The following is a 22,370-nucleotide window of genomic DNA, read 5'->3' on the forward strand; positions in this document are numbered from 1 at the left end:
CGATCCTTGAGGATAGAGGCTGCTTTCTTAAGACACCGCCTCATATAGATGTCCTTGATGGAGTGAAGACTGGTTCCCATCACTGCCCAAGTTAACAACGCTCTGGAGTCTTTCACCCCGCAAATTTGGACAATTTCAACTTGATAGTGAAATAATCTTTGACCATTTCATGCTAATAATATACACAAAGGGAAAAGGCTGTTCAGTTTTGAAACTTCAGTAAAATCAGATTATTAGTTAGTTATATAGGTAACAATGTATTTTACTCTCCAACAAGCTTCCAAATATATGTATTACTGATTTCAGTAGTAAGATAGTCAAGCTAAAATTGTAATTTCATTTTGTCATGCTGGTGTAAAACCAGTTTGCTTCTACTCCTCTTCAATTGAAGTGCTGTAGCCAATGGTGAAGTTGGTCAACAAGGAAAAATTCCTGTTGTCGTTGTTCTCTGGCCAGTGAGATTGAGTGCCTAAGCAATATTGTAAAAGAACTCCTGGATGCCTTATTCCTTTCTAATATTAGAAATACCTGTATATGAAATAGTGTGGGGGGTGGGGGGGGGGGGAGAGACTGGATGCATTTGATGGTAAAGTAAAATCCCTGTTGTCTGGAATTCAAGCAACTGGCAGCCTCAACCAATTAGCAAAAAAAAATTCCAGAAAATGAATAGGTAAAATATGCGCAAGTTTGATACTGGTGTGCTTTGCCGTTAGTTTCCTAATCTCTCAACACACAATCTCAAGCAACTGGAAAATTCACTTATTCGGCATCTACGAATTCCCCCCCCTCCCCCAAAGTTGCTAGATACCAGGGGTTTTACTGTACTTCGTTGGCTGAACAGTTTTAAATAAATACTGTCTTCAGATGCATATATGCAGAGAACTGCTCACCATTAGATACAGATACTATTTATTGTCATGTAATAAAACAGAAATATCACATTCCACAAAGTTGCCTGTAGTCTACCTTAAAGCAGACTAAGATTTGCCATTAGCATTTCCCGACGCCCTTTGCAGTCAGAGAAGGAAAAGCAAAAGAGAATCCTCCAAGTCACAGAGTGTCCGTGGTTTCACCTCCAGCGCTCTCACAGCCTCTGCAGCCGCACAAGACTGATGGTCTGAATTGATCTGCAGTCTGTGTGGCTCAGAGGCCGTGGGAGCGCTGGAGGCGAACCAACGGACACTTGGTGACTGAAGAGACTCTCTGTGGCTTCTCTTTCTCTGACTGTAAGGGACTCCGGGCAATTTCTGCTGATGGTGAGCCTTTGTCTGCCTTATGGCAGACTAAGTGCAATTTTGTGGAATATTATCATTCTTTTTTATTAGATGTCAGTAAAATAATCTTCAATTGTGAAAAACATTTTCATTTATGTATTGCAATGGAAATTGGAATGTATTTTCCTTTTTGAGCCCTTTAGAATATATTTATTGATGACTTTTTCTTAAAACCTGGAATCTTGGCTTTCAGGTATGTCAGAAACTGCCTGAATATGGAGTGTTGTTCTATCGGGTTCTACCTGAGAAGAAATCTCAGAGTGGAATAAACCTAGGTATCTGCTCTAAAGGTGTTATTGTTTACATGATCCACAATGGGGCCAGAAAAGAAGTCCTTCGATTTCCATGGAGAGATACAAAAAAAATCTCTTTCAATGTAAGTATACTTAATCTCTGATCTCTCATTTTTAGCAGCTTAGACTGATTTATTATTTGAGATGCAGGGCCTTGATCTGTAATGTGCGTTCTCCGTCTGCCTTCAGAGATGCCATCTGACCCACTGTATTTCTCTACTATCTTATTTATTTTTTAATCTGGATTACAACATCTTCTGACTCTTGTATCCCTGGTTTGCTATTTTACTAATTTCACATGTTCATGGCATTAAGACCATAAGACATTGGAGCAGGAATAGGCTATTCAGCCCATCGAGTTGGCCCCACCATTTCATCATGTGCTTATCCATTTTCCCACTCCGCCTGACTGCCTGGCCTTCTCCCCAGAACCTTTGATGACCTGGCTAATCAAGAACCTATCAATCTCTGCCTTAAATACACAATGATGTTGAAAATCTTTTTAATTAAAGATTGGAAATAGTTGAACGAAGATGCACAAGAAAAACAACATCAAAGATGTATTTTATTTACAGTTACAGAAGGAAATTTCTGCTGAAATAATGAGTGGTAAAAAATGAATTGAGATTGAAATACAGGTACACGATCCTTTATCCAGACATATAAAATCCGGAAAGCTCCAAAATTTGGCAAGTGGGGACCAGCGGTTGGGGGAGGTGGCCGAGGGACCAGCGGTCGGCGGAAGGGAGAGACTGCCGGGCAGCCGAGGGACCAGCGGTCAGGGGAGACAGCTGGGCAGTCGGGGGAGGCGGCCGAGGGACCGGCAGTCGGGGGAGACATCCGGGTGGCCGAGGGATCGCGGTCAGGGGAGGTGGCTGAAGGACCGCAGTCGGGGGAGGCGGCCGAGGGAAGGTGGCCAGGGGACCGGTGGTTCAGGGAGGCGGCCTAGGGAGACTGCCGAGCAGCCGAGGGACTGCGATCGGGGAAGACTGCCAGGCGGCCGAGGGACCAACGTTTGGGGGAGGTGGCTGAAGTACCACGGTTGGGGGAGACGGCTGGGCGACTGGAAGGGGATGGAGGTGGATACAGCAGCACAATTCGGGTGGGCTTTCCGAAATCTGGAAAAATCCGAAATTCGGAACACACTGTCCCCCAAGGGTTCCGGATAAAGGATCGTGTTCCTGTATTCCAGTTATTTAAAGAAAAATTTGTCTTGTCTTCTCAGATAAAATCAAAATCAGGTTTATTTTCATGAAGATGTGTCATAAAATTTGTTGTTTTGTGGCAGCATTGTTGTGCATTATGTTATAAATTACATTATGGTGAAGACACTATTTAAAAATAAATAAATCTGCAAAAGAAGAGGATAAAAATGTGAGGTCGCGTCTGCGGTTTATTATCCATTCAGTAATCTGATGGCGGGGTGGGGGGGAAATAAGCTGTTTTGTACCAATGGGTGTTGGTCTTCAGGTTCATTACCCCCTTCCTGATGGTAAGGTGAGAAGTGAGCATGGCCTGGTAAGGTGAGGGTCCTTGATGTTAGAGGCTGCTTTCTTATAGATGGAGTGAAGGCTAATGCCCATGATGGCGCACCCAGTCCCACCTAGATGAATATCAGTTTGATATAAGGAGGATGAGGGGGAATGGTGCTGTTCATTCAGCTCACTGATAAAGGAAATGAGAATAATGAACTTTTATTTCCACGATCTGCTTTGAAGTTGATTTCGGAGGTGAACGAGAAGTTGTAATCCACGGTCCAACCTGGTACCCATTTTAACAACTGAGTTCCTAGAATATTATAAAGCCACTTTTTCACTGGCAACTCAGTGAATTGGCCATGCTGAATCTCAGGATAGGAAGCTGTTTGTGCTGTTTCCACTCGGTCACCTTTAACTGGGACACTGACTGCTTTTCCACTGAACGCAACTCATCCCCGGGGATCGGAGTGTGGATCTTTGAATGGAATGGATGGAAGTTGTCTTTTTTCCACTGGTTGAATCAGCACACTGGCGTCAGCTGACACTGGGGATATGAGTAGGGCTAGAGGCCATCGATCCTCAGCATCATTTGACGCCAGCATGCTGATTGTTTTCCTTTTCCACTGAACCCTTAACCAATTAATTCCCCGTTAATTCCTGGGACAAGATGCCAGTGCAATAGGGGCTAGTGGCTCTTCAGAATTTTGCAAACATAATGTTTTTGCAACCTTTCTTTCAACTAAGAAATAATCATTGATTTCTCTCCAAGTTTCTCTTATCAGCCTTTTTGATATTTTCTTTGTTGAAGACAAATAGATTTTACCACATAAGACCATAAGATAAAGGAGTAAAAGCAGGTTATTTGGCCCATCGAGTCTGCTTCACCATTCCATCATGAGCTGATCCATTCCCCCACTCAGCCCCACTCCCCTGCCTGCTCCCCACATCCTGACTATTCAAATACTTATCAACCTGAAATATACCCAATGACCTGGCCTCCATAGCCGCCTGCCGCAGCAAATTCCAGAGATTCATCACTCTGGCTAAAACAAAAAATTCTCCACATCTCTTGTTTTATATGGGTGCAGTTCATTCTTGAATTTGTGCTCCCTTGTCCTAGATTCCCCTATCACGGGGAGACTACTCTGTCCAGACGTGTCAACATTCCAAATGCTTCTACGCGGTCCCCCCTCATTCTTCTAAACTCCAAGGAGTTCAGTCCAAGAACCATCATATGTTCCTCTGTGCTAATCTCTGAATTCCAGGAATCATTCTTGTAAATATTCTCTGAACCCTCTCCAAGACTAGCACATTCTTTAAAGAGCCCAAAACTGTACCCCAGACTCCATGAGGCCTCACCAGTGTCTTATAAAGCCTCAACATCACAACCCTGCACTGACATCCTGTTCCTCTAGATATGAATGCCAATATTCCATTCGCCTTCTTCACCACCAACTTGTATTGATTTAGAACCAGATCTTACCACTTGTCCATTTCATGGTGGGTTGTGAATAGAGCATCTAAGTTTAACCATTAAAATTACGGAATAACTCATAATTTGTTGAGAGTGATTTCATTTTATTTTGGGTAAACTTTTTACATTGGAATGCAAATAAATTTTTTATTGTGCTGAAGTACTGAAATGTTCATCAGTTTCTGCTCCATTCCAAACTTAATGTTCCCTTCCTACATTCTGCAGAGAAAGAAGATTACATTACAGAACACTTCAGATGGCATTAAGCATCTGTTTCAGGCAGATAGCAGCAAGACCTGCCAGTATCTTCTGCATCTTGTCTCAGCCCAGCACAAATTTCAGCTCCAGATGAGGGCACGAAAGAATAGTCAAAACATTGAGGAAATTGGTATGGTTGCCACTATATTTCATTTTGTGTACTGGGTGGAACTCTCTTCTGTGCAAACAAATAATTTCCTAATTTCTGAAAAGGGCGGGACGATTGGTGTAGCGGCTAGCGCAAAGCCTTTACAGCGCCAGCGATTGGGACCAGATCGCGGTTTGAATCCCGCACTGGCTGTAAGGAGTTTGTACGTTCTTCCCCGTGTCTGCGTGGGTTTTCTCCAGGTGCTCCGGTTTCCTCCCACCATTCAAAACGTACCAGGGATTTAGGTTAACGGGGTGTAAATTGGGCGGCACAGGCTTGTGGGCTGAAATGGCCTGTAACTGCGCTGTATGTTTAAATTTTTTTTTAAATTAATTTAAAAATTTGACTTTTGCAATCATGTGCTTGGGAATTGAAAAGAAAATGTTAAAATAGTTCAAGTATTTCCTGTGTTTCCCTCTTTCAGAGATTGATAGAGATCTGAATGGACAGGGTATCAAAGATTGTGGGGAGAAGGCTGGCATTAGGCTGAGTGGAAAAAATAAAGTTCAAGTTTTTTGTCATCCAATTACATAAGTACAACCCAATGAAATATTGCTTTCTGGTTCTCGGTACAAAACATACAGACACATATCCAGACATAACACCCAAACAGGCAAATAATACATAAGCAGGACAAATATACATATATTAAAATAAATATTATTTAGTAAATATCAGAATCTCGGAGGGTGAGTGTGATCAGTTCCTCTAGTCATTTAGCATTCTCTGTGGGAAGAAGCTGTTCCTCAACCTGGTGGTGCTGGCTCTGATCCTCCTGTATCTCTTCCCCTACAGGAGCAGCTGAAAGATGCTGTGTGCAGGGTGGGAGAGATTCTCAATGAATTTGGAAGCTCTCTTTAGACGACGATCTCTGTAGATCACGTCCTATGTTGCATGGTCTTATTTATCAGTTTACTTGGTGTAATATCGCAGAATCTAATGATGGTCACAGTACCAATTCTTCAAAGCTTCAGCTCACAGAGAGGGGAACCAGACCAAGAGAGGCTGCTCTTACCTGGGGTATGATTGACAGCACAGAGAGATTGCTCGTTGGGAATTCCCACATACCCGCTTGTGTCTGTGTAGCTCCTGGAGTGACAGGATGTTGCTGTGAATAAAATTATTTGCCTGTTATATTAAAAATGCTAGAAACCCAGTTTTTTTTGCAGAGAGTTGTGGGGGTGCCTGGAATGTATTGCCAGGGGTGGTGGTGGAGGCTGAAACATTAGGGGCATTTAAGAGACCCTTAGACAGGCACATGGATGAAAGAAAAATAGAGAGTTATGAGATTTTCACTGTATCGCCATTCACGTGACAATAAAGAATAAAAGAATTTTTTGAGAAGGTTACCTGGAAAGTTGACGAAAGAAAGGCTGTGAATGCTGTCTACATTGACTTAAACAGGAAAGATGGGCTGAAAAATGGAAGTTGGAATTTAATGCAGACAAGTATGAGGTGTTTTTGGAAGAACAAACCAAGAAAGGACATAGATAGTGAATGGTGGGGCACTGAGTAGTACAGTGGAATAGAGGGATCTGGTAATACAGATACATAATTCCCAAGTGGCATCACAGGTGGATAAGGTTGTAAAGAGAGCTTTATGCATATTGGTCTTTATCAATCAAAGAATTGAGTATAGGAGTTGGGACATTATGGTAAAGTTGTATAAGACATTGATGAGGCCAAATTTGGAACATTGTGTGAAGTTTTGGTCATCTAACTACAGGAAAGATATCAATAAACTAGAAAAAGTGCAGAGAAGATTTACTAGGATATGGTCTGGACTTCAGGAACTGAGTTGCAGGGAAAGGTTAAACAGGTGAGGACTTTATTCCCTGGAGCAAAGAAAAATGAGGGGAGATTTGATCGAGGTATTTTAAATTATGAGGGGGATAAACAGAGTAAATATAGATAGGCTTTTTCCACTGAGGGGAGGTGAGATACAACCAAGAGGATATGAGTTAAGGATGAAAAGGGAAAGGTTTAGGGAGAACATGAGGGGGAACTACTTCACACAGCGTGGTGGGAATGTAGAACGAGCTTCCAGCTGAAGTGGTAAACGTGGGCTCAGTTTTAACATTTAAGAAGAATTTGGACAGGTACATAGATGAGAGAGGGATGGAGGGCTATGGACTGGATAAAGGTTAGTGAGATGAGGCAAGAAAAATGGTTTGGCACAGACTAGAAGGGCTGAAGGGCCTGTTTCTGTGGTGTAATGTTCTATGGTTCTATGTTTCAGGGGAAAAAGATGAAGAAGTGTGCTTGTGTTTGCAGTTTTGCAGATGTTAAACATTCAATGTCACCAAAGGAAACTTTCCCACAATGGTTAAAATAAAAATGGAAATGCCATCATCATTTGTCCTGTTTTCCTATTACCAAGAGGCTGTACCAAGGAGCTGGAAAGATATGGCAAGCTGTGTGTGTCACAGAGGAGTTTGGGTAGAAAAGCAATGTATGCTTAATATCATGTCCCACTCCTGCTCCCCCAAGATGTACATCTGGTGATTAAGTGTTGCCCATTCTATCTGCTGAAGTTGTTTACTGCCATCATCCTGGTCACAGTGTACATTCCACCCCAGGCTAATGTCAGGTTGGCACCGGAGGGGCAGAGCACTGTGATAAACAGCCATGAGACAGTATATCCCAGAGGAGTCATGTGATGGAGTAGTGGCCGGACGGTGAACTCCAGCCCTCTCCAGAAAAGACAGTATATCCTGATATCTTCCCGATTATTGTAGGAGACTTCAATCAGGCCAACCTGAAGAAGTCTGGCAAACTACCACCAACACGTCACATGCAAGACCAGGGGAACCAACACACTCGACCACTACTAAACCACCATGAAGAATGTGTACCGAGCCACACCACGACTACAGTTTGGCAAGTCTGATCACCTGACTGTACTTCTACTCCCAGTGTACAAGCAGAGACTGAGAACCACAGCACCAGTAGTGAAGACGGCGAAGGTGTGGTCGAGGGATGCAGAGGAGCGTCTGCAGGACTGCTTTGAATCGGTGGGCTGGAACATATTCAAGAACTCATCCATAGACTTCACTAACTTCATCAAAACCTGCACGGATGAGTATGAGCCCATGTGCAAATACTAGGTGTTCCCCAACCAGAAACCCTGAATGAATCAGAGAATTTGAAACCTGCTGAGGGCGAGAACAAGGGTGTATAAGGCCGGGGATCAGGATCTTTACAAGAAATCCAGGTATGGCAATTCCAGAGGAAGCTAGAGACAGATACATGCCAGCAATGGCAGGATGTGCAGGCCATTACAGCCTACAAAGCAAGGACAAACACTAAAGATGCCTGTGATGCTTAACTACCCAGTGAACTGAACACTTTCTATGCCTGCTTTGAGAAGAATCAAACAGTACCTACTAGAATCCCTGAAAAGGCTGAGGACCCTGTGATATCTGTCTCTGAGGGCGACGTCAGAACATCATTCAAGAGGGTGAACCCTCACAACATGACAAGCCCTGACAGTGTACCTGGAAGGGTATTGAAAATCTGTGCCAACCAACTAGCTGGAGTGTACACGGACATTTTCAACCTCTCATTGCTGCAGTCAGAGGTCCCCACCTGCTTCAAAAGGGCATCAATCATCCTGGCACCCAAGAAGAGTAGTGTCAACTGTCTCAATGATAATCGCCCATTAGCTCTAACTTCTACTGTGATGGAATGCTTTGAGAGGCTGGTCATGCCCATAATAAGCAAAGATCTGGACCCACTTCAATTTGCTTATCATCACTCAACTCCAGATCACCTCGAAAACAGCAACTCATACATATAGCTGCTCTTCATAGACTACAGCCGGGCCTTTAATACCATTATTCCTTCAGTGCTGGTCAAGAAGTTACAAACTCTAGGCCTCTATACCCCCCTCTTTAACTGGATCCTTGACTTTCTCATTGGAAGATGACAGACAGTGCAAATTGGAAACAGCGTCTCTTCCTCACTGACCATCAACACAGGTGCTCCCCAAGGATGTTTGTTAGCCCACCATTCTACTTGTTATACACCCATGACTATGTGGCCAGGCACAAATCCAATTCCATCTACAAGTTTGCCAATGACACCACAATTGTCGGCAGAATCACAAAGAATAACGAGGAAGCGTACAGGAGGGAGGTAAATATCTCGTTGAATGATATAACACCAATAACCTTGCACTCAACGTCAGCAAATCCAAGGAGATGATTGTGGAGTTCAGGAGGAAGTCAGGGGAACATGACTGAGTCCTCATCAAGGACTCAGTCATGGACAGAGTAAAGAACTTCAAATTCCTGGGTGTCAACATATCCGAAGATCGGTCCTGGAGCTTCTAAGTTGATGCAATCACAAAGAAGGCTCGCCAGTACAATACTTTGTGAGGTGTCTAAGGAGATTCGGTATGTCACTGAAGACTCTTGTAAACTTCTTCAGGTGGAGAGCATTCTGGCAGGTTGCATCACTGCCTGGTATGGAGGTGACAACTCTCAGGATAATAATAAACTCCAGAGGGTTGTTAACTGGGCCTGTGAAATAACAGGCACCGGACTTCACTCCATCGAGTACATCAATGAGATGGTGTCTTAAAAAAACAGACTTTATCCTCAAAAACTCCCACCACCCAGGCCATGCCCTCTTCACTCTGCTACCATTGGGGTAAAAGTTACAGGAACCTAAAGACTAGCACTCAGCGGCATAAGGACAGTTTCTTCCCCGCTGCCATCAGATTCCTGAATAATCATTGAACCAAGACACTGCCTTAGTTTTCGTGCACTACTAGTTTATTTTTTTAATATATTTATTGTTGTAAGATGGTTATAATATGAATGTTTGCACAGTGATGCTGTCGCAAAACACTGAATTTCATGACATTAAATTCTGATTCTGATTAATGAATTCATTTTACCCTCTCTCTTTGTTTTTAGAAAGTTTATCTGTCAGCAATCCAAACTACAATGGAGACTCATCAGGTTTATTCAGCATGGGCCGAGTGAATAGTAGTTCTAGCCTGGCTGCCAGTGCATTCAGCAAAATAACTCCTCAGTCACAGCTTACACAGTCTGAACTCCTGAAACGCATATCCAGGTCAGAGGCAGCCCTGAACCAGCCTCTGCAGAGCATCTCCAAGGACAAGCTGTATCGAACTCTGTGGGATCAATATCCTCCCATTCTCAGTAAATCTCACTACGACCTTCGGCAAGTTTCTGAATCGAAGCGAAGAAGTACACCCATTTTTAGCAGCCAGCTTATTCATTCTTCGAATTTGCTGCTGGATGGGGCGAATGAATTCAGGATGAAAGCTCCACAATCCCGCTCAGATACGGAGTCTGTCGCAGAAAGTGGGCAACGGACCAAAAGCAGGTATATATATTTTTTTCCCCATTAGGAATTTTTAGATGGTGTCCTGGGTAAACTTGTACCTCTCACTTTGTTCATTTTAGATTGGTCACAGTGTTTGAGCTACCGAAAGAAAATAAGACACACACGCCGAGAGCACTTCAGTTTATACAAATCTTTATTACAAATTCTAAAGCTGATATCAAACTACAATATGCAAGCCCTTCCCAATTATACTTATCAACGCCTGGACTGGCCCCAACTGCCGAAGTGGGGCAACGACCGCACACTTGTAGTAGGTTGTTGGGGAGCCGGTAGCAGCTTCTCCACCTCCCCCGACCGGGACGTTGGCTGGACTCTTCTTGCTGAGAGATGTTGCCACCTCTCGGAGAGTCTCAAACTTCAGCAGCGGGACCATGGCTTATATTACCTAAAAACTGCTTACCCAAGCACCTATTCCCAGCACAGAAAAGAAAGATAAGCAAGCAAGCTAGCATGCCTAGGCTTCTATCGAATAACACAACTTTCAGCTTATCACTTTGAATACAATGGTTTATTTTGCGTCAAGTTTAGTTCTCTGCTTGAAAGACTGTGACCAAAACAAGCAGGAAGATTAAATGTTCTTGGTACACAGATGTCCTTTTGTCAGATAACTGCATCTCTGGGCCCCATGGTGGAATTTAGCTTATGTCTGCTGAGATTCAAGCAGGTTTCTGATTCTCAGCCTTGCAGAAGCAAAAATCATGGTTTAAAGCTGAAGCAAAAAGCATGGTTTAAATCCTCCAATACAGATGAGAGGCAAGTCTATGGCACTAGAAGCGGACAAAGGAAACTGTTGTGCCAACCACACTATTAATTAAATGGTGAAAGACTGCAACATCCAGTACTTGTCCATGAATTGCAAAAAGTTAGTTTGCCAACATAACTGATAATCAAGAAGGCAAATTGGAGATGGCTGGAGGGATTGAATTTCAGAGCAAGGAAGTTCTGCTGTAAATGGCCAGAATAGATATGAGGCAGGACCTGGAGGAGTACTGTCTAAAACTCAGGTGTTTTGAGAAAGGATGTACTCATCTTGGAGATGGTACAGACGGGTTCCCCTCGGTTGATTCATGGGATGAGGAGAAATTGGGACTTAAGTTATTGGAGTTTAGAAGGATGAGGGAATTTAACAGAGGCATAAAATGATGAAAGGAATGGATAAAGTAGAAGCAGGGAGTTTTGATTCCACTGGCAGGTGAGATTAGAACTAAGAGGCATAGCTTCAAGGTTCAGGGATGTAGATTGAAGGCAGAGATAAGGAGGAACTGCTTCTCCCAGAGAGTTAGTGAATCTGTGAAATTCTCTGCCCAAGGAAGCAGTAGAGGCTCTCTAAACTGAATGTAGTTAAGACAGAGGTAAACTTTTGAAGAATAGGTGGATTAGTCGGTATTGCACAGTTGGCGTAGCGGTTAGTGCCACGCTGTTACAGTGCCAGCGATTGGGAGCAGGGTTTGAACCCTGCACTGTCTGTGAGGAGTTGGTACATTCTCCCTGAGTCTGCGTGGGTTTTCCCCAGAGGCTCCAGTTTCCCATTTGAAATATATTGGGGGTGTAGGTGAATTGGTTGTAATTGGGTGGCACGGGCTCTGGGCTGAAATGGCTTATTACCATGATGTATGTCTAAATTTAAAATGTAATTTAGGCTTCTGGGAAAGGTGCAGGTAAGATCAGCTATGATCTTGTTGAATGGCAGGCTGATTGGCCTACTCCTGTTCTGATTTCTTGTGTTCATATGTCAAAGACCTCAATGGCAGAGCAGAACATTGGCACTGAGAGTGCCCTTGTCATGTCATCATCTCAGCCAACAACCAAATAGGAAGCTCCATTTACAAAATAGGTTGAACTCTCCTTGCATGAAATGGGACTCCTTTCCGTACTGCACAGCCCTGAAGCAGATCTGTCATCCCACCATGTCCATGCCACTCATTGCACCCATCTACACTAATCTCATTCACCTGCAAGCCTGGAGCTTTCGATGCCTCGATGCTTCTTAAATGTTATGAGACTACGTACATTCCAGAATCTGTGTGAAAATTATTCCCCTTCAGATCCCCTCTACCCCTCCTCCTCCTCAACTTTGTCTAAGACATCCCCACTGCAGGGAAAGGGTTTTTTTAAATTATCATTCCCCTTCATCATTTTATCTTCCTCCGCCACATCACTCGTCAGCCCTCTTCACTCCAGGAAAACAAATCCAGCCTGGAGAGAAACCCAAAAGTCTGCAGACGCTGTGATTGTAGTCAAAAAAAAGAAATGCTGGAGGAACTCAGCAGATCTTGCAGTGTCCATGGGAGGTAAAGATATAACTGATGTTTCCTGCCTGAGCCCTTCCTCAAGGTATAAGGAAAGAACTGGAACGTGTCAGTATAAAAACTGAAGACTAGCAAGGGGAGAAATCCGGACCACAGCCAAAAGGTGTTAGTTTGATATGATAGGAGGACAGGAGAGAGAAAAGGTGAAATTGATTTTGGCTCTGAGAAAGGAGACAGAAGAAAAAAGGGAGAGAGAGAGAGAGAGAGAGGAAAGGAGATGGGGGGAAGAAGATGGGGATGGGGGTTTCGAATAGAAACTAGAGAAGCCGATGTTAACAAATCCAGTCAATCCAGTCACAGTTTATAAGTGCAGTGCTCAAGTCCTGGCTACTACCTGGCGAATCTCCTATGCTCCCTTTCTCACAAAGTCACATCAGCCAGGTGTCCAGAACTCCACACGATCCTTCATCAGTAAGGTGTGTTTTATAAAGTTGTAATGAGACGTTCTTGTATTCTGTGCTACAGCTGATGAAAGCAGAGGTCCATGGATCTTTTTCATTGGCAAGTCCACCTCTTTTTCCAGTTCTAGAGACCTATGGACTTGTAGCCCAAGGTTCCTCTGTTCATCAATACTCCCTCAGGCCCTCCCATTCATAATGCACAGGTTTAATCATCATGGACCTCGCAACCCTGGAACTGGATGACCAAGAAGAACTCAGTATCAGCTGCAGCTTGGTCTCAGCTGTGGGACGACAGTGGCCGCCACCCAGAACATCTCACAGGTCTAGGGCAATTCACAAGCTGCAACATGTTTTCTGTATAGTATTTAAATGCTTTTGGTTGTTAAATGCTTTTGGTTCCAGAAAAAAATCAGTTGGATTGATTTGAATAATGAATTTATTAAAATTTTGAATGAAAGATTAAAAACAGCTCAAAATACAAGCCAATAATTATATTAATAAAGATATTAATTCAAGATCTTAAAATAAATAAGATTGCTGTTCCTTGTTGAGAATCAAATACAGTGCAACAAAGTTTTGCCAGCAATAAGTCTTAGTGTGGATGGTCAGGTGTGCTACCTCATCTCTAACTATGCTCACCTCGGAGTCAAATTTACTGGGGTTTAAGTAACCGATGGCTAGCCAGCGGGTGTTATAGTTCCAGTGACTCGAGTTCGTTCCAGATCTGGCTGCCCATGTAGATTTGGCCCTGTGATTGTGTGGAATTCCTCTGGGTGCACTGGGTTTCTTCTCGCATTCTCAAGGTGTATTGGTTTGTGAGGTTAGTGAACTACTCTAATTTGCCCCTAGTGTGCAGTTGGGTGGTGCAATCTGCGGAGAGTTCGAGGCAATGTGGGCAGAATAAAATGGAATCAGAGAAAATGGGAGAATGTTAGTCAGGACCAACTTGGGTCTGTGCTGTGTAACTGTCTCTTTTCCCTTTGGAATCAAATGGCAATACTAGAAGCTAATTCATTAATTATGCAGTTATAAGAGGGTGAACAATTTCTGTGGTGGAATAAAACAGGGATTATTTCACTTTTTGCAGAAATAGCAACATTTAAATCACGTAAAGTAGTTTTTCTAGTACATGTGTTTCCTGGTTCTTTATGCAGATGCGAAGGTTAAATATTTCTTTTCCTTGTTTAGTTTGAATAATGAAACATATGAATATAACTATGGACAAATTAGTGTCATTAAAGAACTGTGCCTTTTAAAGCAAATGTGGGAGGCGCCAAATTTGAAAACTAATTAATTTGCCACGTTGCCTCTTGTTTAAAAAATAAAGAAACAGGATTTTTAAAAAATGCATTAATGGATCTCTGAAAATCTTTATTTTGCTGTTTCTTTATCCGATGACTAGAGGTTTGCTTTTATGAAGGGAATACATATTATAGCTACTGCTCTCCGTAAAGGACAGTTTGTTTAATTTTTGTGTTTTAAAATTTACTGGAATTTAATTGTGTCAGTTACTCATTTCTGTTCCATTTTATCACTTTTATTTTTTGTTCAAGTGTCATCCCTCTGAAGAAGTCTCAGGCTGCCTTGCATCGAAGCCCTGTTCGAAAAAATCACGCACGAGATTCATCATCTGCTGAAGACTCTAATCACCCAAATGCCATAGGTCAGACACAAAATAACTGAGAAAAATGCCAACTGAGTTTGTACATGCACTGGGGTACATAGTGAAAGTTCAGTGGTTCAGGTTTAAAGTTGGTAAATTTGTGGAATTTGTTGCCACAGGTGGTTGTGGAGGTCAGATCACTGGGTGTATTTAAGGCAGAGATTGATAGGTTGTTGATTAGTCGGGTCCTCAAAGGTTATGGAGAGAAGGCCGGGCGGTGGGGCTGAGAGGGAAATGGATCAACTCATGATTAAATGGCAGACCAGACGATGGGCTGAATAGCCTTTTTCACCTTCTATGCCTTACAGTCATGGTATTCTTCCCTTCTTTATCCTAGTAGGTTTCCTCTTGCATCTGCAGTTCATTTTTTCTTTAATTGATACTGTTATAAAAATAGTGTTAGCACAAATTCCAAGTGTGCAAACACCATCTATGTTTGGGGAAATGCAAGGACACTCCTCTTGTGACCCAGACTCGAATCCTGACTCAGGTGCTGTCTCTGTTGAGTTTCTACCTTATCCATGACCTTTGGTCTTCAACTGGGCTTTTTGATTACTTTGCACATCTCAAAGATACCATAAGACTGTGAGAAACAGAAGTATCTTCACAGAATTTGCTCGAGACAAAAATTGAGAACAAAGAACTTTTATTATACTATTACAACAATGCAAAGTTGGGTGCTTCCCTTTACCATGGGATTACACACAGATACTGAGGCTGTCCCAACTTTTATACATTTCATTTCAGTACAGAGATACCTTCCCCCTAACATTCTTCTGCCTCCTGGATTGGTTTAGCATTAGGTAATTCTGCCCACGTGGATTCTAACTTCTTATCAGTTTATGTGCCTTCCTGCAAACTTGTTAGCCAGGAAATATCATGTCTTTGTTCTTTACTCATTAATCAATCCCCAAGACTTGCTAAAGCTCTCTACTTGCTATCCTGTTTTGAAGATCCTTATTTTATTATACTTTTATAACCCTTCCTCCCATTCCAGCTTCCCTTCACCCTGATTTAACCCATAATACTTCATTTCTAATGAGCACTTGCTTGACTCCTCACATTCCAGTATCACTTACAAGACCATTGGAGCAGAAATAGACTATATTCACCCCCCCATTGAGTCTTCCCAACATTTCATCATAAGGCTGATCCATTTTCTGGCTAAACAAGAATCTATCAATCTCTGCTTTAAATACACCCAATGATCTGGCCTCCACAGCTGCCTATGGCAACAAATTCCCCTGATTTACCACCCTCTGACCAAAGAAATTCCTCCACATCTCTAAGTGGACGCCCTTCAAGTCGGGCCCTCTTCTCCCACCATGGGAAACAACCTTTCTACATCTACTCTGTCCATCCCTTTCAATGAGGTTGCCACCCTTACTCCTAAATTCCTAAATCCTCATTAACCTCCTTTGAACCCTCTCCAACGTCAGCACATTCTTTCTTAAATGAGGGGCTCAAAACTGCTCACAATCCTCTAAATGAGGTCTCACTAATGCCTTACAAAGTCTCAACATTGCAATCCTGCTCATATTCTATTCCTCTTGAAATGAATCCCAGCATTGCCTTTGCCTTCTTCACCTCTGACTTATCATGCAAGTTTACCTTCAGACTATCTATCCTGCACGAGGACTCCCAGGTCCCTTTGCATCTGGATACTTTCAATTTTCTCCCCATTTAGGAAATAGTCTACCATCTATTTTTCCTACCAAAGTGCATGACCATACACATTCCAACATGATATTTCGTTTACTATTTCTCTGCCCATTCTCCCAATCTGTCCAGGTCCTCCCTGTTTCCTGCTCCTCCACCCACCTTCATATCATCTGCAATGAATGTAGTCCCATTCTTACCAAGGAAGAGATGGCCAAGCAAGGAGGGAGACCATGTCAAATCCCACAGCTATTCACCCAGGCTATTTCTTCTTTAAAATCACTCAACCTGTCGATCACAATCACAACCCGGTTTTCACAATAACACCAGGTTCTCTGTTGTTTGGTCATTTGGCCATTGTAGATTGCCCCTCCCTCTCCAAACCCTGGGCAGTTGGGTGGAAGAATCTGGGGAAGCTGATAGAAGCATGGAAAGTCAAATGGAATTAGTGTAAAAGGCTGGCTTTATGACTTTATAGCATCTGTTCAGTTGATGGTTGCATCTCACAAAATCGCAAGATATAGGAGCAGAATTAGGCTCATCGAGTCTGCTCTGTCATTCTAATCATGAACTGATCCATCCTCCCTCTCAGCCCCATTCTCCGGTTGTCTTCCCATAATCCTTAATGTCCTGACTAATCAAATACCTGTCAGTCTCTGCCTTAAATGCACCCAAAGATCTCGTTTCCACAGCTGCCTGTGGCAACAAGTTCAACAGGCTCACAAATTTTTCCACGTCCCTGTTTTAAATTAATGCCCTATTATCCTTAAGTTGTGCCCTCTTGTCCTAAAATCCCCTCCCTTGGGAAACATCCTTTCCGCATCTACTCTGACCAAGCCTTTCAGCATTCAAAATGCCTTTATGAAGTTCCCCTTCATGCTTCTGTACAGTCCACGGGCCAACACACGTTCCTCATATACTAACCCTTTCATTCCTGGTATCTTTCTAGTAAACCTTCTCTCCAAGTGAGGTTTCACCACTGCTTTATAGAGCCTTAACATCTCTGCTTTTAATGCTATTCCACTAAAAGTGTATCTCACGTTAATTCTCAGTACCACTTCACTTTTCTAGTCCTTTTGTGCTTTTACAGTAGACTAGTAGAGTCAGTGTAAGCTCAAGGCAAAAAACCAAAACCCATTAGAGTCTTCTAAGGATTCCCTCTGATCACCCTTTCTAATCTTATGTTCAAATTCCTACCATTCAGTGATTTTCTCTCTCCCCATCTCACATTTTATGTTATTTTTGTCTCCTATTTTCACCTCTTTCAACCATCATTATCACCACCTGTATCATTTGTTTTCTGGTGGTCTCCACCCTGTTACAAATGTTGTTCTCTTTGTTCACAGAAATATGGACATCACTTAATCAGAGAGTGGTGGGTGCCTGGAATGCATTGCCAGGGGTGGTGGTGGAGGCTGGTACGAAAGGGACATTCAAAAGTCCTTTTGATAGGTGCATGGATGTAAGAAAAATGGAAGGTTACGGGTGGGAGGCAGGGAAAAATTAGCTTGTTGTGGAGAAGGTTTACATAGGGCAGCTCAACATCATAGGCTGAAGGGCCTGTACTGTGCTGTAATGTTTGATGTTCTATGACTCGGTAAGGATGGTAGATTTTCATTTCCGTAGGGCATTCATATAAGGAGTTTGTACATTCTCCCCGTGTCTGCATGGGTTTTCTCTGGGTGCTCCAGTTCCCTCCCACCGTTCAAAACAAATTGGCGGTGTAGGTTAATTGGATGTAAATTGGGCATCACAGACTTGTGGGCTGAAATGGCCTGATTCTGTGCTGTATGTCTAAATAAATGTACCAGGTGCACTTTTAACAACAAATGATAATTCCATTGTTATGGTGACATAAAATTCTCTATTTATTTAACTAATGGAATTTAAATTCCCCAACTGTCACAGTGGGATTTGAACTTTTGCCTCTGGATCAACTGCCCAGATCGCTAGCAGTTAGTTTGATAACTGAGCCAGTATCTTACTGCAACCTGTTTCCATGCTCCACAGCTTCAAGTTTATCATCCGATTAGACAAGTACAACTCGACGAAACAGTATTTTCCGGTCCTCAATGCAAAAAAAATACAAGTGCCCATGCAGACATAGCACTCATACAGTTAAACAATACATGTGCAGTACGTAAATCAGGGGCGGGCCAACTGCGGCCCATTGCAGGTTTTTAATTGGCTCATTAAAAAAAGGAAAATGGCAGCCCTGCCACTGGTGCGGACCCACAGAGAGCAGGGAGCGAATTCTCAGCATTCCCCCACGGGGTCCAACTGCCCAGTCCGACTGCCATCGGCTCTGCACAGGCTTTAAGCAGCCTGTTAAAGGAAACAACGGTGGGTGAAAACAGTCAGGCTTAATATTGTTTGGCCCGTGACTCCTTATAATCTTTCTCTATGTGGTCTACAACCAAAAAAGGTTTGGCCACCCCTGACGTAAATACAACTTACAACTTGTATTTCTTTGGACTATCCCTGGTTCTGGTGAAATGTCATCAACCTGAAATGTTATCTCATCATGGACGCTGCCTAAATCCTGCTGAGTAATTCCAACATTCTATGATTTTATTTAAGATTTTCATCATCTCCTAAATTTTGCTTTTGCTTCTCAGTGGAAGATTCAGGTTTCTACAAGATTAAGGTATACTCATTTTATTAAGAGCATACCGTACATACTCGTGTAATTGTCGCCCACCTACCAGAGCATGTTTATACATCACCTGAGATGGAGACAGAGAGATCCAGGAAGGAGGATCCAGGGATTTCCCTCTATCCATCTCGGGATATTACAAACCTCCAACTCCCACAACTACCTGGACTACACTTCCTCACACCGTGTCCCCTGCAAAGATTCCATCCCCTTCTCTCAATTTCTCCATCTCCATTGCATCTGTTCCCAAGATGACGTCTTCCAGTCCAGAGCTTCTAAAATGTCTGCTTTCTTCCACAAACGTGGCTTCCCCTCCACCACAATTAACTCGGCCCTCACCCGTATCTCCTCAATTCCCCGTTCATCTGCCCTGGCGCCCTCTGTCCCCAGTTGCAACAAACATAGGATTCCCCTCATCCTCACCTACCACTCCACCAATCTGCATCCAACACATCATCCACCTGAATTTCCAGCACTTACTATAGGATCCCACCACCAGACATATTTTTCCCTCTCCTCACATCTCGGCGTCCCGCAGGCCCTCCATGATTCCCTCGTGCACTCATCCCTCCCCATCCATCACAGCCCCAGCACCTTCCCCTGTGGCTGCAGAAGGTGCAACACTTGTGACCACACCTCCTCCTTCACCACAGTCCATTGCCCCAAACAGGCCTTTCAAGTGAAGCAACACTTCACTTGTACATCAAGAGGACTTATTTACTGCATCCGGTGCTCCCTTTGTGGCTTTCTCTACACCGGAGAGACTGGTTGCAGATTGGGAGATTACTTTGCTCCATCTGCAACAACAGCGACCTCCCAGTGGCCAACCGTTTCAATTCAGAGTCACACTCCCGTGCTCACATATCTGTCCATGGCCTTATGTACTGTCCCATCCTGACCAGCTGCAGATTGGAGGTACAACACCTTATTTTCCACTCTCCAGCCATATGTCATGAACATTGACTTTACTGCCTTCCATTAAACCTGTTTGCCTCTTCTTTCCCCTCCAACCTTTTCCTGTCTTTCCAGTTCCTCCACCCACCCAGCCCTACCATCCATCCTCGCCCTCGTCGCTGCTGTCTCTTCCTTCCTTTCTCCACCTATCATCTCCTGCCTTTGCCACCCCCCCCCCCACTCTTTTCTTTGGATGCCTGCCGGCATTTTCTCATACTTTGATGAAGGGTTATGTATTTTTACCATTGCTACATAAAGGACACTGTTTGACCAGCTGAGGTTCTCCAAGTTAACTTTGCAGTTGCTATTATTTTACTGCCTTCAAGGGAAACAAAAAAAATGTTTAGAATGCATGGTTTTATTCGCTTTTGAATAAATTCCTTTTGTTATCAAGTTTAATTGCCTTTTGCTTTTCTTGTAGTCTTTAAATAAAACAAATAACATAACAAATATAGACTATAGGCCTTAATTCACCTCTCAGTAATGAAGTATTTGATTCGTTCTACTACGTCATACTTTCCTGTACCCCTGACTCGAGTGCCCATTTTGCATATGGTATATTTGGATCACAGCAGTAGTGCTCTGTAATATTTTATGCAACTTTAATTTGTGAAGTATTGTGGTGCAAAGACAACCAGATTTGGGAGTTGATGAATTATCAGACATATGAAGAAAATGGGCCCCAGAAAGAGGAACATCATTATTTGTTGTTTTCTAATACATAACATATTAGGAGAACACAGTTAGTGCAACACTATTATATTGAGAGATTGAATTTAAGAGCAGAAAGTTTATACTGCAACTGTACAAGATATTAGTGAGGCCCCATCTGGATTACTGCATGCAGTTCTGATCTCCTTACTTGAGAAAGGATGTACTGGCTTTGGAGGCAGAAGAAGAGGTTCACCAGTTTGATTCCAGGGATGAAGGAGAGATTGAGTTATCTGAGATTGTACTGGCTGGAATTTAGAAGAATGAGAGGCCATCTTATCGAAACATAAAATTATGGAAGGCATAGATAAGATTGAGGTAGGTAAGTTGTTTCCATTGGTAGGGGAGAGCTAGGGGACATAGCCTCAAGATTCAGGGTAGTTAATTTAGGATAGAGATAAGGAGGGTGGTGAATCTGGAATTTGCTGCCCATTGAAGCTGTGGAGGCTACCTCAGTAAATATATTTAAGACAAGGTTGGATAGGTTTTCACATAGTCGGGGAATTAAGGGATATGGGGAAAAGGCAGGTAGGTGGAGAAGAGCCTATCATCAGATCAGCTATGATCACATTGAAGCGGAGAACAGGCTCAATGAAGGAGTTTGTATGTCTTCCCTGTGTCTGCACGGACTTTCTCCATGCACCCCTGTTTCCTCCCACCTAAAAAACGTACGAATGCTGTAGGTTAATTGGGGTATTTAGACAACACGGGCTCGTGGGCCAGAAGAGCCAGTTACTGTGCTGGATGAATAAATTTAAAATATATTTTATCTGGTGTTGCCAGTAGGAAGCCAAGAATTTAAAAACTAAGCTCCTTCAATCTCAGCGTAATGAAGAGGTTGAGATTCATAACCAATAATTCTAGATGTTCGTGTAAATGAGGTAAAATACATGCTATATTCTGGAAAAGAGTCACATTTCTCAGCATTTTATAAGTAAAATATTATGAAATGTTAGCATTAATGTTTTAATACATTACTACTGTTGCATTTTTATCATGAATTCTGGCATTCCATTAGCTGCCTTGAGACTTATTTATAGTCTGAAGAGCAAACTTGTTTACAATACACAAGTATCCTTGCTGTTTGAAGTTTTGGGATGAATGTACAACTACAACTTTTTGTTTTCTGACTCGTGTCATATGCATGAGTACATACCACTTTCTCTCCCTCTCTTTCTTTCTCTCATTTTCTCTTCCTCTCTCTTACTCTGTCACACTGTCTCACTCTTTCCTCCTCACTCTTCCCCCTCACTCTTTCCTCCTTGCTCTCTCCCTCTTTGCAGCACCTCACTTGTCTGCATTAAATTCCATCTGCCCTCCAGTCTAAAAAGCAGTCGTCCATTATCACAAAAATAAAAAGCCCTTTTGTTCCAACTACAGTAGTATCTTGAATTTAATCCAACTTTTACCTCCTTGATGATTAGACATTTATAGATTTTTGATAAACTTTTTTTTCATGCACTGACAAAGTGAAATCTTGTGCAACATCTTCCAAACAGTAAGCTTCTCAGGGTAAAATAAATGTACGTACAATTAATTGATATAGAATTGTTATAGGAATGTATTCTTGATGTACACTACACAAGATAAATGGATTATTCATATATTGTCAAATATGAATATTTAAATTATTTTTTAAACTTTATTTACAATTCTGGCCATTTAAAACCATGCACCCAATTACACTCAAGTGTAACATACAACCCCCATTCA

At 42.6% G+C, this 22,370-nt stretch overlaps 1 protein-coding gene across 8 annotated transcripts in view; it reads left to right on the forward strand.

Moving 5' to 3' along the window:
• The window catches only part of ptpn13 (protein tyrosine phosphatase non-receptor type 13), a 384,832-nt gene that overhangs the window by 206,572 nt on the left and 155,890 nt on the right, over positions 1-22,370 (forward strand). For all 8 annotated transcript variants that reach the window (XM_069926529.1, XM_069926531.1, XM_069926532.1 and 5 more), the window contains 4 exons: positions 1,468-1,650; positions 4,745-4,907; positions 9,848-10,283; positions 14,568-14,677. In XM_069926529.1, coding sequence (XP_069782630.1) covers positions 1,468-1,650; positions 4,745-4,907; positions 9,848-10,283; positions 14,568-14,677 — 892 coding nt within the window. The remainder of the gene's footprint in view (positions 1-1,467; positions 1,651-4,744; positions 4,908-9,847; positions 10,284-14,567; positions 14,678-22,370) is intronic.

The sequence above is a fragment of the Narcine bancroftii genome, chromosome 3 (genome assembly GCF_036971445.1).
Source record: "Narcine bancroftii isolate sNarBan1 chromosome 3, sNarBan1.hap1, whole genome shotgun sequence".
NCBI lineage: Eukaryota > Metazoa > Chordata > Chondrichthyes > Torpediniformes > Narcinidae > Narcine > Narcine bancroftii.